General features: G+C 42.7%; 1 protein-coding gene across 6 annotated transcripts in view; it reads right to left on the bottom strand.

Annotated features, from left to right (window-relative positions):
- The window catches only part of DDR2 (discoidin domain receptor tyrosine kinase 2), a 156,410-nt gene that overhangs the window by 17,327 nt on the left and 122,982 nt on the right, over window positions 1-16,101 (bottom strand). For all 6 annotated transcript variants that reach the window (XM_086693127.1, XM_086693125.1, XM_086693130.1 and 3 more), the window contains 8 exons: window positions 15,847-16,078; window positions 15,391-15,538; window positions 14,905-15,010; window positions 10,815-10,998; window positions 6,320-6,563; window positions 4,572-4,634; window positions 3,592-3,722; window positions 828-1,038 (listed from right to left, as the gene is read on the bottom strand). In XM_086693127.1, coding sequence (XP_086549253.1) covers window positions 828-1,038; window positions 3,592-3,722; window positions 4,572-4,634; window positions 6,320-6,563; window positions 10,815-10,998; window positions 14,905-15,010; window positions 15,391-15,538; window positions 15,847-16,078 — 1,319 coding nt within the window. The remainder of the gene's footprint in view (window positions 1-827; window positions 1,039-3,591; window positions 3,723-4,571; window positions 4,635-6,319; window positions 6,564-10,814; window positions 10,999-14,904; window positions 15,011-15,390; window positions 15,539-15,846; window positions 16,079-16,101) is intronic.

Here is a 16,101-nt window from a genome sequence, read left to right as displayed (position 1 = left end):
ATGCTAGTTTCCTTCCTTCCTTTGAAAAGAGCCCTTGAAAAGCCTATGCACCCCAGTTAGTCCTGTCTACTTCTCTATCCAGCTCTTCCTGCCCTCCCCCCCCCAGTTCTTCTACTAACTTGGATCACTCTTCAGTTGCTGACCTTATGGAGAAGCTACTTTGAGCCCCAGCGATGACCCCAGAATCCCTTCTGATGTCACTCTGAAACACGTTAAAAAAAACCTGGATGTGAATCAATTGGCACAGTTTTACCAAAGCAATGCTTTTACTGAAGAAAGGCAAGAAATATTTGCTGTCATAAAAATTTTTTGTATTATTCTAATAAACTTTCACCAAAGATAAATCAACAAAAATTAGATAAACTCTATTATCTAGATGGCCAAAAAAAACTGGGAATTCTAGGATGTCTTTAGCTTCATGTATTTGTTTTCTCCAGGGGAAGTGCTAGCCTTGAATTTACCACGAATGATGTTTAGTAGTGGGTGAGTATCCTATCCGGGCTTCCTCATCTTCTTCCTATGGAAAATGAGGAGATCAGACTAGTTGGACTGCTTTGAGTCTTCTGGTGTTAACACTTAGGGGACACCTTTCCTCTTCTGACCTGGGGGTCCCTTCAAACACCGGCTATGTGCAGTAGTGAAGGAGAGGCGCTCAGATTAGGGTAGGAGAAGCAGCAGATCAATCTAGAAAAAGGGTGTGAACTTCTCAGGAGAATGTGGACCTCTCTCGATCAAACCAAGATTTGGTTGAGTAGGAGCAAAGCATCACACCTTCATTATCCCTGTCAAGACGTCTCCCTCATTCTGTGCCACTGGGTCATCCTCACCTGACTCTTCCTCCCCCGGTGCAAATTCTGGGAGTTTTCGTATCAGCCTCGATGGCTCCTGGTAGTCAGGGCGAAGGGGAAAGATGCGATCATAAGTGGAATTGGACTCCTGCTCACTTGGCGATGAGGAGCGGTTGTTGTTGAACATGCTGGACTCACTGGGCAGGGACAGGCTGACTGTCATTTCATCATCCAGCATCCTCCTGGAAGCCTGAAGGAGAAGGATGGGGAAGGCAAGTTGGCAGAAGGGGGATCATCACTTCCTCCTCTCCTCAAACCCAGCTCTTTCACTCAGCTGAGATACCTCTCTGTTACTCTTAAACTCTGGAAGCACCACAGGTGACAGGATAAGGCACAGTCTGGTTCCACAAATGCCTGTGTCATAGAAATTTAGAATAACCCTTCATTGTGTCAAGGCAGAATCTGACATCCGAACTTCCATGCTGCCAACATTCATTAGCTTTCACTGAAGCACTTAGAAGCGTTATTTACGTGACACTAGAAGAACCCCTCAGTAGCCAATCAAAGATCTTCTCAATCTTGCAGAGTTTTTGATGTTCTATTAAATAATAGATTTTTGCAGACTTATCCTTCAACTGGTTTGATTTTGCGTAGACATACACTAAAATGCTCATTCAGTCAACAAACGTGCTGCAACATGATGGGTTTGCAGTCCACCTGATCACTCTGACCCTGTAGGTTAGGATAATATGTCCTCAATCCTTCATTTTTACTAGCCAAAAATAAAATGGCTACAGAATGGGAAAGAAAAGCCCTGAGGATACTGAGGTGAATTACACCTGGTAAAGAAAGAGGAAGATGAAAATAACAAATTGTTTTGGCATCCTGTTCAATGTGACCTACCTGCTCCTTCCAAAGGAAAATGCCAGAATCTGAATTATGTGACTATTTGGATCTGAACATGTAAAATGTTCCACTCCACTCCAACAAACACACTTTGGTTGCTCAGGAGAAACTTATGTCTGCTTCATCCCCTAGACTGAAAAGTCCTTTGTTGCAGCAACGTCCTCGATACTGCATGGGATCTAGCACATAGTAGGTACTCAGTAAATATGGGTTAACTCTCTCAAAGAAAAAATGACGCCACCAAAAGTATCCTACAAGTAATGCTTAGTCTAAAGCTATTTTGAGTAATGTTTCTTGGAATATATGTGCATGCTTAAGGGTTTTACACACACACACACACACACACACACACACACACACACACACACACAAATTCTGTCCCCAGGAAGAAATCTCGGGTCATTCAAGAGCATCCAGAGTTATCTTACTAGGATATACAGGGTTAGAAAGGATTTCTTGAAGGACCAAGTTAAATATTCCAGGGCAAAATTTTTCCTCTCGCTTTTACTTAAAGAGTCTCCAATGTGACAGTCATCTTCCAACCCATGAACATATTCCAATTAGACTCAGAAGAAAGACCCAGAGAAGTCCGGTAAATTCTGGTTCCAATAAAGAAAGAAATAGCTCATAGAGTATAGAACACAGACTCCCTCTTCCCAAAGAAAATGCAGTCATAACAAATTACTCAAGGACATACAGTAGCTTCCAGCTGTCCCATGAATCTCTAGTCCACCAGCTTCTACTACCACCAGTACTCTTTGCTGCCCCTCATCCTGGATCTAGACACCCAGTAGGTTCCAGCATTCTAGAAGAAGGAAGGTTTTAACATTGCCTCATCGTGCCTCACAGCTCAGAACTTCTACAACATCTCACGGTCCACATCCCTTTGAACTCATTGATCAAGTGAAGACGTCCACGGCCAAATGTAGACATATGTAATCATCAGCAGACCCCAAGAGCATCAGATGCTTAGCAGGAGTGCCCAGAAAGCTGCTATCTGGCCTTAGGAAACCAAAGAAAGTCATAGATATTCCATCTTTGGTGGAATGTACATATTTTGGAAGAAAAACGTCAACAAATTTCAAGATGGGAATGAGCATAGAAAATAGGATACCAGTTGTATGACCTTGAGCACGTCACATTTTCTCAACAGAAAAACAGTTCAATATAACTACTCTGCCCAGCTCACTGGAAGTATTCATTGAGGTTCAAGTAAAATAATACATGTGAAAAAAGTCCTTGCAGACTGTCAAGTATTAGACAAATGTATAAAAAATTACTCAGATAATTTAGACTGGACGAAACAAATCTGAGGAGGGACTCAGAAAGATGCGTCATCATAACTTCCAAGTACACAAAGAAGTAGGAATAAGATTACAAGAAACTTGGCTTGGATATTAATGAGGCTGAATGTTTTTCTGCACATACACACACACACATGCATGTGTGTGCGTGCGTGCACACACACACGCACACACACAAATGTAAACTGTAACGGAAGAGAAGGGATAGCATTATCAGAAGTTTCGGCTAGGTTTTTTTAATTCAAAAATTAAAAATATATATACAGATTCCTGCACTCCTCCCTGCCAAACCCAGTGAATCAAAACCTTCAAGGGAGATGCTTGAGTTGAGATTCAATGTATTAGGAAGAGTTTTCTGAGTTTTCTAGGGAGGTTCCAAACTCTCCATTCCAAATATGAGAAAATGGACTTAGCTTGTTCTTTTCTGACTCCTTTCAATAACAAGCTTCGCCACTCCCAGGCTTCTTAGTAGCCCCAGTTAATGCTCTAAGCATTTATAAGTTCTTATACTTTGCCATTTTCTCCTAGGGCAACAGTGGCTTAGGCAAGGGTGGGGTAGGTTCCTATCCCATGACTGTTCTGCATTTCCTCACCTTCTCCAGCATCTTCTGCCAGAACTGCCTCCAGAGGATGATGACAATGATGGCCAGGAGGATGAAGATAATGGCCACCAAGCAGCCGATCAGGATCCGAGTGTTGCTGTCATCGACTTTAAGCATTGGATCTGGCATCAGGAAAAGAAAGATGGAGAACACCATCATCTTATGGGGCAAGGCAAGGCATGAAGGACTGGACCAGAGACAGGGAGGTAGAAACTCTTCCTTCAGGATAATTCTGCAAGATGCCACCTCAACGCTTCTGCTTCGTTTGGGTCTTGCTACTCACGTAGTACTTCGCTTCTACACTGTATAGGCCTCCTCCTTGGGACAGTAGCCTTCTCCTCCTCACCTATCAGACTGGATAATGGAGAGGTTTTGCATTCATCCTCAAATTTTGTTCCTTTATTACCATTGCCTGGATCTACTGGCCCCCAATCATACCTTGTGAAAAACAGGTGAAGAGCCAGTTTCACCCTTCTCATTCTGTGAAGCATGCCGAGGTAGCTGAGAGTTCTCTTTGGAGACACTCAATCACCTGTGTTTCCCAGATTGCTACTCATATGACCGGTGACCATCTGAGGCGCTGGACACGCTTTTGCATGTATCTCCAATTAGAGAGACTAGCATTTTGTTTAATGACTTCATCCATTCACTGAGATCCCCACTATGGGTCTTACTCAGAAATGTCCCTTCCTGTGTTTCTGTTCCAAGCAACCTGAACTTTCATGAAGCAACTGGAGCAACTCCAGACTCTCCTTTAGCTGAAGAGTCACATGGAACAGCAGTGAGAAGAGTGAGTTGGGGGTCCTTTACTTTGGAGGTGGACTGGCCTACTTTCCCAGAGCTACTCTTCATCCAAAGCCACCTGGTATAAAGCCTCCTACGCAGACAGTTAGGCCCTTGCGAATCTCCGCCCATCTCCATCCTCTGAAGACACCCTCAGTTGACCTTTTGTAACTAGAGATCACACATACCATAGGTTGTGGGCGCCACAGGTGAGGTAGGCAGGGCTCCAGAGTTGTTGTACATGGCCGCATCTGTTACAAAAGAAGGGTGAGTCAGAGCAGGGGAGAAGACAGTGAAGTAGTGATTTTTCTGGAGGTAGATTGTGACCTAGCACATGGTGAAATCCATTTAGTGGGTTGCCACCGGGCTTTCTCAAAAATGAAATCATATAATATTCTAAATTTAAAAATCACCACTCATCTATATAGTAAGGGCAACTCTTGTTTTGTGAAATGTTTGTTGCAGTGACACTGGCTGCCATGGTACAAAAAAGTTTAAGGAATAGTGGTTCAGAGGGCTGTGACCACACATTATCATAAAGCATGCACAGGAATTCAGACCCAAATTCAGCAAGATGTGGAGAGAATACGGTGGGTGAGTGGGCATGGGGTAGACAGTGCTAAGAGGCTCTTTCCTTCAAGGAAACTGTTTGCAATTGATTAAACATATTGAATTTATAAAAATGCAACAAGTGCATAATGATACCAAAAAAAACAACTATGAAAAACAAAACAAAACTCATTAGACATTATTAGAAGTTGCTAGGGCATCAACTCTGAAAAGAGAAAAAATTAATCGTGTATCCTGTCCTTCCAATGTAAACTGTATTTCAGGGTAAGCAAGTTCATGAGGAACAGTTCTACTAATCTGAAGAAATTCAGCTAATAAATGCCGAAGGAATGCAAGAATTAGAATCCCTAATGAAATAAATAATTCAAGCAGTGGTCATCAGTTCATGGAGACAACCTGAGCCCAGAAATTAATCTTAGCACCACTAAAGGTGAGAGAATCTAATATTACATCCCCATGATGGGGTTGAACGTAAAGGACACAACCCTATCTATGACAAATTCTTGAGAAAAAGAAATATCGAACTTGAATCAAATTAGCCTGTAGATATCACCTCCAGTCTATTGGAATGACAAAAGATAGAAGCTCTGGAAAATGACATCAAAGAAAGCAATCAGTCAAACCAGAATGGATGTTTTTAAAAGGACTGTTTTATATTAAAAGAGACACTTAGGAACATAATAAAGAAAATCTTCCAAGAGGACCTTATTTGGATCCTAATTCAATCAAGCCAGCTGTAGTTGCAGACAACATTAGACATATCTATGATTGTCTATTAGATAATACTAACAAATTAGATTATATTAGATAATATTAAGGAATTACATACTAAGAAATGCTGTTAGATGTTATAATGCTCTAAGCTTACAAGGCATCATGTTTAAAAAGACGATGTTATTTTCTTTGACGTATTCTCAAATGTTTAGTAATGAAATCAAATAATATCTCAGATTTGCTTAAAATATGACAGCAAAAGGGAGAGACAGATAAAACAAGCATGGAAAAACATCAGTGGTTAGTATGGCTGAGTGACTGACCAGTGGGGTTCACTGTTCTCTTTACTTCTGTGTATATTTAGAAATTCTTACTTAAATGTTTTAAGAGTGTGCTTCCCCTTAGCTGGCTTGATTGATATAGCTTTAACACATTGGACTCTCAGGCTTTAATGCTTTATTTTACATGCCTCTTAGACAATATGGGAGAGCCCAGTAAATATTTTAGTCACACAGAAGATTCTTCTGTCTGTCGACGAGAAGCCGCCGTGCAACCCTCTTTCTCAGAGACCCCCACCCTCCTCCATCACCACCCGACCCCAATGTCCACAGGAGAACCCCCACCCCCCCCACCCCCCCCGCCAGCTCCCAACCTGATTGGAAGGTGATCTCACTGAACATCATCCAGGTGTCAGCAAAATGGTACTGGCACTTGATGGCGCTGGCCATGCGGTGGTGGAGGGGCACCGTGACAAAGCGAGCGCTGGGGTTGACGTCGTCCAGGACAAGGGGGAAGGACACGGCGTTAGGTTCCCACTCATTGGCTTCAGAGCGGAAGTAGCACTGCACCTCCTTGAAAATCTTCACACCTTTAGCAAACATGTTGTTGCAGTGCACCTGACAGGGAAAGAGGCCCGTGAGTGACAGGCTGGCTCCAATAAGTGGCATGGGGACAACCTAACCCAACAAAATCCTAGCCCCGCCGGTTTCTCTGAGCACTGCCCTTGGTGGGTAGTTGGTGCCCTGCTGTCTTTTGGATCTGCCCCTCCAGGAACTTCAGAGCGTGTGGCATATCGGTCTGCTCCTCCAACACCACGGTGGCTCCCCAGTCACCTCTCTGCACCTGTGTGCCCCTGACCACCTCATTTCCTGTTGCCTCATCTGCTAAATGAGGGCTGGACCAGCCTCCCCTTGGGTCCTTCCTTGCCCTTAACACCCCCAAGTCTCTAATCCTCTCCAGCCCACTTGTCGTCCACCCAGAATCAAGCTATTCTGAACTGAGGTGAGGGGAGCCCGCCCTCCCTCCCAGGTACATGCTAAAGCCAGTCCACTCCTTCTAACAGGTAGTTGAGAAAGAAATAAGACGCAGTGCGAAACAAGTTCAGCTTTCTCTTTAGAAATCTCATGTCAAGTGCCACGTATTTATTAGCAGTTTTCAGCCAGGGACACAAGACTTAATTATCTATTGTGATTAAATTCAGTTTAGGGAAAGCCATTCCGATAAGGGCATGGAACTTCCTCACAGATATTTTCTGAGACGAGAAAAGAAGGCCTTTTGGAAAGCAGTTTGTATCCTCTTGCCCTGCTGTCGTGACTCTTTCACCGGGATATTTGTATGGCTTTCAAAAGGTCATAAACAAAGATCCCACAACAGTTCCTCTGGAGCACCTTGCTGTGTCTAACGTCCCTTAAAAATGGGATATGCATATTTGTAACTAGGTCAGGTCTCTTGTGACAGTTCAGTGACATTTCCTCTGGCTCAGTCACACGTGGAAAATGGAGCCCTTCTGGTCACTGTCCCCTTAATTAAAAGACCTTATAGGTCAGGGGCGCCTGGGTGACTCAGTCAGTTAAGCGTCCAACTTCGGCTCAGGTCATGATCTCACGGCTTGAGTTCGAGCCCCACATCGGGCTCTGTGCTGACAGCTCAGAGCCTGGAGCCTGCTTCTGATTCTGTCTCCCTCTCTCTCTCCCCCTCCCCTGCTCGCACTCTGTCTCTGTCTCTCTCTCTCTCAAAACTAAATAAACATTACAAAAATAATAAAAAAATACAAGGCTTCATAGGTTGGAAAAGTATCATTGGCATTCTGGGAATATATTTGCTGTTTGCATTTTCATGTCTCGCTCAGGCCCCGAATTGCAACCCTTCAACTGTCTTTGACACCCTCCTCTGCATTCTGGGTGGCAAATACAGGACTGCTGTTCAGAGTTTATTTTCAGCTGAAGCAGCAGCAGCAATGATTATAGAAATTGTATGATCAAAGAAATGAGCAGAGATGCTCTGAAAGAATAGAATAGAATCACCTACTTGGACTTTTTATGTCCCAGTGAGCTAGGGCTCAGCTAGGTTTGACCTGCCAGTGGCCAGTCAACAACAGAATGGAGTCTAGAACCCTAAATGCCTCGTCCAGTGCTCTTGCCAATAGCATGTCACACAGCAGTGGAACAAGGTGCCCCAACTTTTCCATTTGGACTTTCCCGTAAATGTTATAATGATGAAAACATCTGTTAGTACCTTCCTTGGGATGCATTAACCATTCCAGTTTATGGAGCACAAGTCAATGGAGCAAAACTAAGAAAAAAAATACCAACTACAGCTTGAATAGATTTTTCAGATCTTTTTTTTTTTTTTTTTTTTTTTTTTAAATCTGCAGAGTGTTAGGGGCACCTGGGTGGCTCAGTCGGTTAAGCGTCCGGCTTTGGCTCAGGTCCTGATCTCACAGTTGGTGGGTTCGAGCCCCATGTCGGGCTCTGTGCTGACAGCTCGGAGCCTGGAGCCTGTTTCGGATTCTGCATCTCTCTCTCCCTCTGCCTCTCTCTCTCTCAAAAATGAATAGACATTGAAATCTGCCAAGTGTTGGGTAAGAAGCCTGCAGGGGAGGTAATGATATATCCCACAGATGTTTGGGGAATTCTCCTAGAATGCCAATAAATAGTATAGAATTTCATTCCCCTATGGACTTACATATTTGTTTAATAAACACAAGACATTTTAAAAGTATATCAATATATGTCAATGGTATATCTTGACTACACTTCAGGGGTGGGGAAAATGAGCAGTAATTTGCCGAGAAAGCAGTAACTACTCTCTAGATGTTAGTGACCTGAAAGTCATCGTTTACATTTGATTTGTCTCAGAAAAATTAAAATATGCTAGAGACCTGTTTGGCCTAGACAGGACTGACCCTGAGTTAGCTCCTTAGAAGTTCCTGGCACCTGCTTACTGCAGAATACGCTTCTGAGTAATTTTGATGTGTGACAAATTAGTTACACAGGAGCTACGGGGGGCTCAGGAAGATCAAAGTCTATCGACTGAATATTATAACTTCATGGAGAGTTTAAAATACATTTTATTAATTGTGAGACAAAAAAACTATCCCAATGGTACATTTTTGTGAATTGATACGCATGTTCATAGGTGCATGTGGATATATCATTATTCAGCAATATAAATAAATTTTCCCTTGAGGTATATCTTTGTTACTGTGCATACGCACACCCCCCTCTCCCAGAAGAACCTGTGAAGAATAATGCGTTACACACAGTTGCACACGGTTATGTTTTATAACCGCCAAGGAGCCATCCTTCGACAATATCCAGGCAGATGGGTGAATGTTGCTCCTTCTGTTCTCATCTTAAATGTTTGACCATTTAACTAATGGCTAGTAATCCAGTTAGGAGATATTATCACATTAACATGTGAGAGTAAACATAATAGAGTAATATAATAGAGAGGAATATAATATTATAATTATATAATAGAATAGTATTAGAATAGACAGTACATAATAGAGTAATATAATAGTAATATAAGGAATCCATTTTATTTTTATTTCTTTTTTATATAAATTCTATATCTTTTTGACTCCAAGTTTGTGCCAAGAATAACACATTTTGATTTACTAGGGGCCCTTAATGATGACACAGATTTCCTTCTTCTGGGTCCCCATGTCGTCCTACATACCTCCTTTTGCAAATAAATAGTGCCTTCTCCCACTGAACTGCAAACCATCCCAAGGCCAGGACCACTTCTTATTCATCCGCTTACCCCCAGAACTTAGCACAGAGCTACGTATACTTCAAATACTGTTGCTACATTAAGAACAAAGAAGAATGAATGAATTTAGGAAACAAATATTGAAATAGAGGCAGAGTTACCAATTTGTTGGCCATTAATATTCTGTACCCAGCTATTAATAGGGGAAATAACAGATAAACAGAATCCATGTGTGAGGTCAAATTCACTTGCCCACTCTCTTTCTTGGGCCTCATACTGGAATTCCTCTAAGGCTCCTTCACAGACCAGTAAGAGTTATACGTGAACCACAAAAATTTCAGGGGTCTCTCTTACATTTAACAAAAGGATTTTCTACTGCTAAGCCCCAGTTTTACTCAAGCTTAGAGTTCAGGTCAAAGGAGCTTGAAATCTAGTAAGACAACCAGACAGATGTGTTGTTGCCACAGACAAGGAAACAAAGAACTCTGGAGACAGAAGTGAAAGGAGGCTTCTAGAATGATTTCTCAGGGTTGCATGGGTAGAGGAAACAGAGTAGGGGTAGAAAATGATTCCAAAGACAAAGTACAAAATACTCAATTCTCCCATTGAGAATCAGAGCTGCAATGAGCCAGCTTTACTGATAAAAGTATGTCTTGTCCCTGGGGAGCCCTAGGCAGAGCCATAAAATGATTTTCACGGGCTCTGGTTACTTTTGCTTTTGTGGGCCCTCCCTCCATAAAAAAAAAATCAAAATCGTATTTTAAAACCGTGTTGTGAAGTAGATGAAAATAATTTTTGACCCTATAAGTTCTTTTTTTACCCCTGATGTTAAAAGAAGTTAAAACATTTCCACAGGGCTTCAAAGTATTGTGGGCTCTAGACGCTGGACCCACCGTGCCTAATGGTACCTAGACGCTGATGCTGGAACAACGACACAAAACACTGAGAAACAGCGACCTAGTCTAAGCCCCCTTTGCACAAACGAAGCAGGAAGCCCACAGAGATGAAGTGACTTGTCAGGCGCATGTAGCTAGTTGGTAGCAGAACACCCATTTGAATCCAGTTCTGCTGGCAACACCCAGGGATCTTTCTAGCATATGCCTTTTCTCACTGCCATTGTTTTGGCTTCCACCACCCCTAACTCCACTGACCTTCATGGCGGTGAAATTCCTGATGCGGTCAAATTCAAACATGATCTCGATGTAACCACTGGGGGCACTCTCGTTCCTCCAGCCCACGTAGTCATAGCCTGGCCACACGTGGTATTCATGGGTCTGAGTGAAGTCGTCTAGGCCCGACACCCCATCTGTCAGCTGGCCCAACCCTTCGGTCATGCTGCTTAGGCCAGAGGAAGAGAAGGGAGAAGGGAGAAATGAGCCTGGAATTAATTACACATTCGTGGAAGAGCCTTTACCCAGCTTCTTCACCCCGGGGTTTTGTAAGAGTTGATTATCTTGAAGGTTCGAGGATTGTGAAAAACCCAGTATATTTTATAGTATTGACTCATTTATCCTGCATCAATGGAGAGCAAAGAATTTCGTATCAATGAATTTTACAAAATACTTAATGCTTACTCCTTCATTAGGAAAGCTTTGAAACAGTATTTTATCATTTTCTAAGAAAAGCTTTCTATAATCTATTGTATCCTTACCTATTCTTGCCTAGAAAAAAAAAATTATTTTTTTCTATAAGTTTTTCTATAATAACTCAACATTATCAAATGCATTTGATTAATCCATTAACAAGTAAATGAGGGAATGGATGGATCAATGCATAGAGTGAACACTACAGTAGACGGTAGCATTTGACCATCACTAAACAGTCCCAGAGCTTGTTGGAAATTTTTCTGACTCTCCTTTGACTGTATGTTGTCATTTTTCAGTGAATCAATTCCAGATAAGCCAGTCATGCTCTCTTCTACCCCACATCCAACAACCCAATTTGAGTCCAACTAAAGGCGGGGGGCAAAGGTGATCAATCCCAAATTTAAATACTAATTTATATTAGTAATTAATTAAATAATTTTAATTAAATTGGTAGAATACTAGACTCATGGAATAAAAGGCATTATTTACATGAGGGTCTCAGGCATTGGATTTAGTCTTGTTTTCTAGCTTGGCAGTCTTTCCACTTCTGATTGTAAGGCTTTGCTTGATTGGTATATGGGATGATTGTGTATTTATGTCAGATTGACTATTTCAGGAACACAGAGACCTTCTTCCTTCTTTATGAAAGACAGAGCAAGGAACTTCTGGAACTTCTCTCTCCTCAAGCTCTGCCTTTCAAGATTTAAACGATGAATCAGGAGTCTCCCAAGTGAAGAAACTGGGATACTCACCCTCAAGCGATAATGCATGCACCCCTTGAGGTTATATAAAAGTTGTGAATTTACAAAAAAATAATTGAGTGATTACGCCAGCCTTACAGATACGCTTTGTTTGTTCATTGAAAAATGTTTGGCAAATTATAAAATTTGACTGGCCTTATCCACAGTGACCAGAGCTTGGGTGTCCCTTCCAAGGATTTGCCATCTTTTTCTTCTCTCTACAGATCAGAAGGCTGGGAGAACATAAGTTTACTTGCAATAAATATATTTCCCATTGTCCCCAGAGTAATAAATCCCCATGAAACTCTTATGAAAAGCAACACAAATTAAAAATTAATTTCTCGCAGTCAAAATTAAATCAAATGGGGATGGGATAAGCAGAGAAACTTTCCCTGCCATATCCTTTAGAATTGTTAGAATTCCTATAACAAGCATATACTACTTCTATAATTTTTTTAGTTTTTAGAAAAGGAACTTTTGCTCCTAAAACTATCTATTCTTGAGACTCTGAATTAGATGACTTTAATACCTCACCACTCAGGCACACTCCAAAGAGATACCTCACTACCTCAGTTATCAAGTGGAGGCAGTCTGTATCCAAATCTTATTCTTGATCTTTCCTTCTGTTACCAGTTACCTGCCTTATCTATTTGAATGTCTTGCCAGTCCCTTAAACTTATGCCCCGAACTAACCCCATCATTGCCCTTTTTCTAAACTAAATCCATTTGCATTTCTGCCCATTCTACTTTTCCTTCACGCTCAGTGAAGGTGCCTGGTGTACCAGAAGCACCAAGATATACCCGTTGAATGAATAAATGCCACCCCCACTGTTTGATCTACTTCTCCTCACCCTACTGTCTCGCCCCTACACCCAATCAGATTGCAAACGGTCCCCACATGGATGGCTGCTCCTCTTCTGTTCCCACAGTCACCATTACAGCCCTGGGCCCACACGCTTTTTACCTGATAGTGTTTGCAACGAGAAAATGTCCCTCATCACCTCCTCTTTCCCGTCACATCTAACCTTTGCGACCTGCTTGATTAATCTGTCTAAAGCACCGTGCCAATCGTGTCCTTCCCCAAGTTTAAAAATCTTCAGTGATGTGTTCTATCAATGATTATGCTGATGAAGAGAAAGTCAACTCCTCCTCCCATTCCTCCTGGCCCTGACATTCAAGTTCCTCCAAAATCTGATGTAATCTGCCCTATAGTGCTTCTCCATCTACTATTTTGCTGCAGAAATACGGCTGGTGGTTCACTAAACTATTGATCTTTACCAGGCATTCTCCTAAACTTTACAGGGTCGTCCTTTTGTCCCCATGCTATTGACTCTGCCTGAAATGCCATTTCAAGATTGTTTACCTGTGAAAGCTCCACCCATCCGTTGGAGCCTGCTTCAGATTTCATCTTATTCCATCATGTCTTTGCTGGTTTCCCAATCAGATACAAACTTATATGTATTTAGCACTTTACCTTTACAAAATGCTTTTCTTATACATTTTTATCACTTAAGCAAACAGAACTAACTTTTATTATGTGAATCCAGGTGTTTTCACTCCCAGTGCTGTGCTTTCTCCTACCTTGGCTTGCTCTTTCCCTTGATCCCCAGAGCACTCCTACGATCTCTTACTCCAGGGCTTATATCACAGCAATTTATATCCTGGCTTAGTCCCCATTCCTAACGGTGAGCTTCTTAAAGGTAGGATCAAGGACTTCCTTATGTTTGAATACCTACCAAGTCTGGCCAAATTCCTTGCAGGTAGTAACGGAGGATCAGCAAAGATTTATTGAACTAAACTGAATTCAACTGATCTCTGATTTCCTCTATGCCTCAAGCATATGCCAGTTGGGGTGTGGCTGAGTGAAATGATGCCCAGATAATTTAAGCGAATGGGGAAGAACGGTGACTAAGCACATGGAAAGGATGTAGCTGGAAATTGAATACTGGATGAGTCAGGTCTTCACTCAGGGATGGCAGCTGGTGGGGCAGGAATTTATTCTTCACACCTAAGACAATGGAAGTGCTATAATCCCTCACTCCCCTTCCTGAGATTAATCTCTCCCTCTCTCAACCACTAGAAACCTCCATCATCTGGTCTGGACCTAACCTCTCTCCCAGGCTCAATCTTTGCAGGCAAAGACCAAGCTAAGAGAGAGAAAAGTGTGGAAGTGGACTAGAAGAAAAATGGCAAGGCTCAGAGTGAAGTGAGATAGGGAGGAAAAGCTCTCATCCAACCCTAAATTCCCACTGTGTCTGATCATACTCTTCCACCATGGCCCTTCCTAGGTCCACTTCAGGACTACCCATTGGTCCCTCCTGCTGTTCCCGGATCAAGCTTCTGCTGCAGTCAGGCCACTCTTGTCCTCAGCCCTGCTTTCTTTCCTCCGCTCCCTGCTACCTGCCTCCCCTGCCCTAATTATCATCTCATCACGGAAACTCTCCTTGTTTACTGTAAGTCTTACGGGTGTCCTTTTCATAATTTCTAAAGCATTTCTATTTATGGGGTTCATTCTTCCCGAACTTCTTGACCTGTCCAATTTATTATACTTATAACTTCAATTCTTCTGGCCCTTTGTCTCCATAAGTAGGCCATTATTTGTGTCAGACCACATGTCCTGTTTTAAGAGTCAAAAAAATATGGCTATCGTACCTAGAGCCATACTACAATTTTAGCTCTTGTTTTGTGTAATTTATTGTTTCCCTTGTCTTCCCAAACCAGGCATACGTTCCTTGCAGATAAAGACTCCATGTTTTACTTCATCTAAATTATCTCACAATGCCTAGTACAGGGCCTAAAAAAAAACACTAGTTGGTTGACCAGTTGATTGATTATTGATCCCAAGCCATAATAAAATATTATCTCTTCTAGTGGCCACTTTCCCAGTCTGATGACCAAAGCTTCCCAGGATTTACCTGTATCCAACGGCTCCATCATAGACAGAATCATTCAGATAAATGATAGAGCCTCCAGGGAGTACAAATTGCTGTCCAGCTGGAGCATTATAAGACACCAAGCCATCTGTCAAAGGAAACACAGATGTGTCAGTGCCTTTGGGAAGGAAGTGTACCTATGGCTCAGACCAAATACCCCAGGGAGCTCCATGTGACTTCAAAGGTACACTTGTTCAGTGTATCCACATAGGACTCAATCTGGGTACACAGGGAGCACTGCTGAGGAGCACTCCTCACTAGCAGTCAGTGAAGTGACTCAGAATGCATTATTCCAGGAATGGAATGAAGCCTTGGGTGGAGGAACAATGTCCTTTCTTGACTCTAACCTACAGGGAATCACTTCACCCCAGAGATTACTAATCCCATACTTTTCTGACTTAATTGCCTTTATGTTCCAGGAGTTGGAGGTTTTAATAAGGTCCATACGCTCTGTCTCTAGAGACCTACCTAGCCAGACACAGCCATAAAGCTCCACTCGCATGCACACATTCATGGAGTGGTCAGTGACTGGAATGAAGCGGACAAATCTGGCCACAATGGGTGGCTCTAAGTCCTTTAGGAAAATGTCATAGGGGTTACTGTTCCCATCCAGCACCTGAGGAGACAGAAGAGAAATAGTGGGGAGATGCTGTGAGGTTATGCTGAGTCTTCTTCATAGCCTCTTTCATGGACCCTCTCTTTTTAATTGAAGGAGCAGAATGTATCCACTCAGCTTTCCCAGCAGCCTTGATATTCCTCCCGGTGCCCCCTCCCCACCCTCCCTCCTCCTCAGTCACACATTTACAAGGGCATGCCAGGTCTGTGGATGCACATACCTACAAGACAGCCTGTGTACTTCCTCTTCTAGCCTAAGTCAAAATATGGTCCTGGACATCTCAGGGTCTGGATGTCTCTTCTTCCTACCTGTTTTCCATGCCGGTTCCGCCAAGAGATCCAGCGAGTGCCATCCCGACTGTAATTGATCTTGTACATGGGGGCAAACTCAATGCCATGGCCCCCAGCATGGCGCCCTTGGGTCCCCACCAGAGTGATAAAGTGCAGGGTGTGCAAGTCAATCTGTAGGAATTCCTTCAGGTCATCAGGTTCCACTGGAATCTCAGGGCACCAGGCTCCGTCCCCTTCTTCTGAGTCCAGCCTTTTGACACAAGGGGTGGGAGA

Source organism: Puma concolor, chromosome E4 (genome assembly GCF_028749965.1).
Source record: "Puma concolor isolate L17-30 chromosome E4, mPumCon1.1.hap2, whole genome shotgun sequence".
NCBI lineage: Eukaryota > Metazoa > Chordata > Mammalia > Carnivora > Felidae > Puma > Puma concolor.
This window is presented reverse-complemented; position numbering and strand designations above follow the sequence as displayed.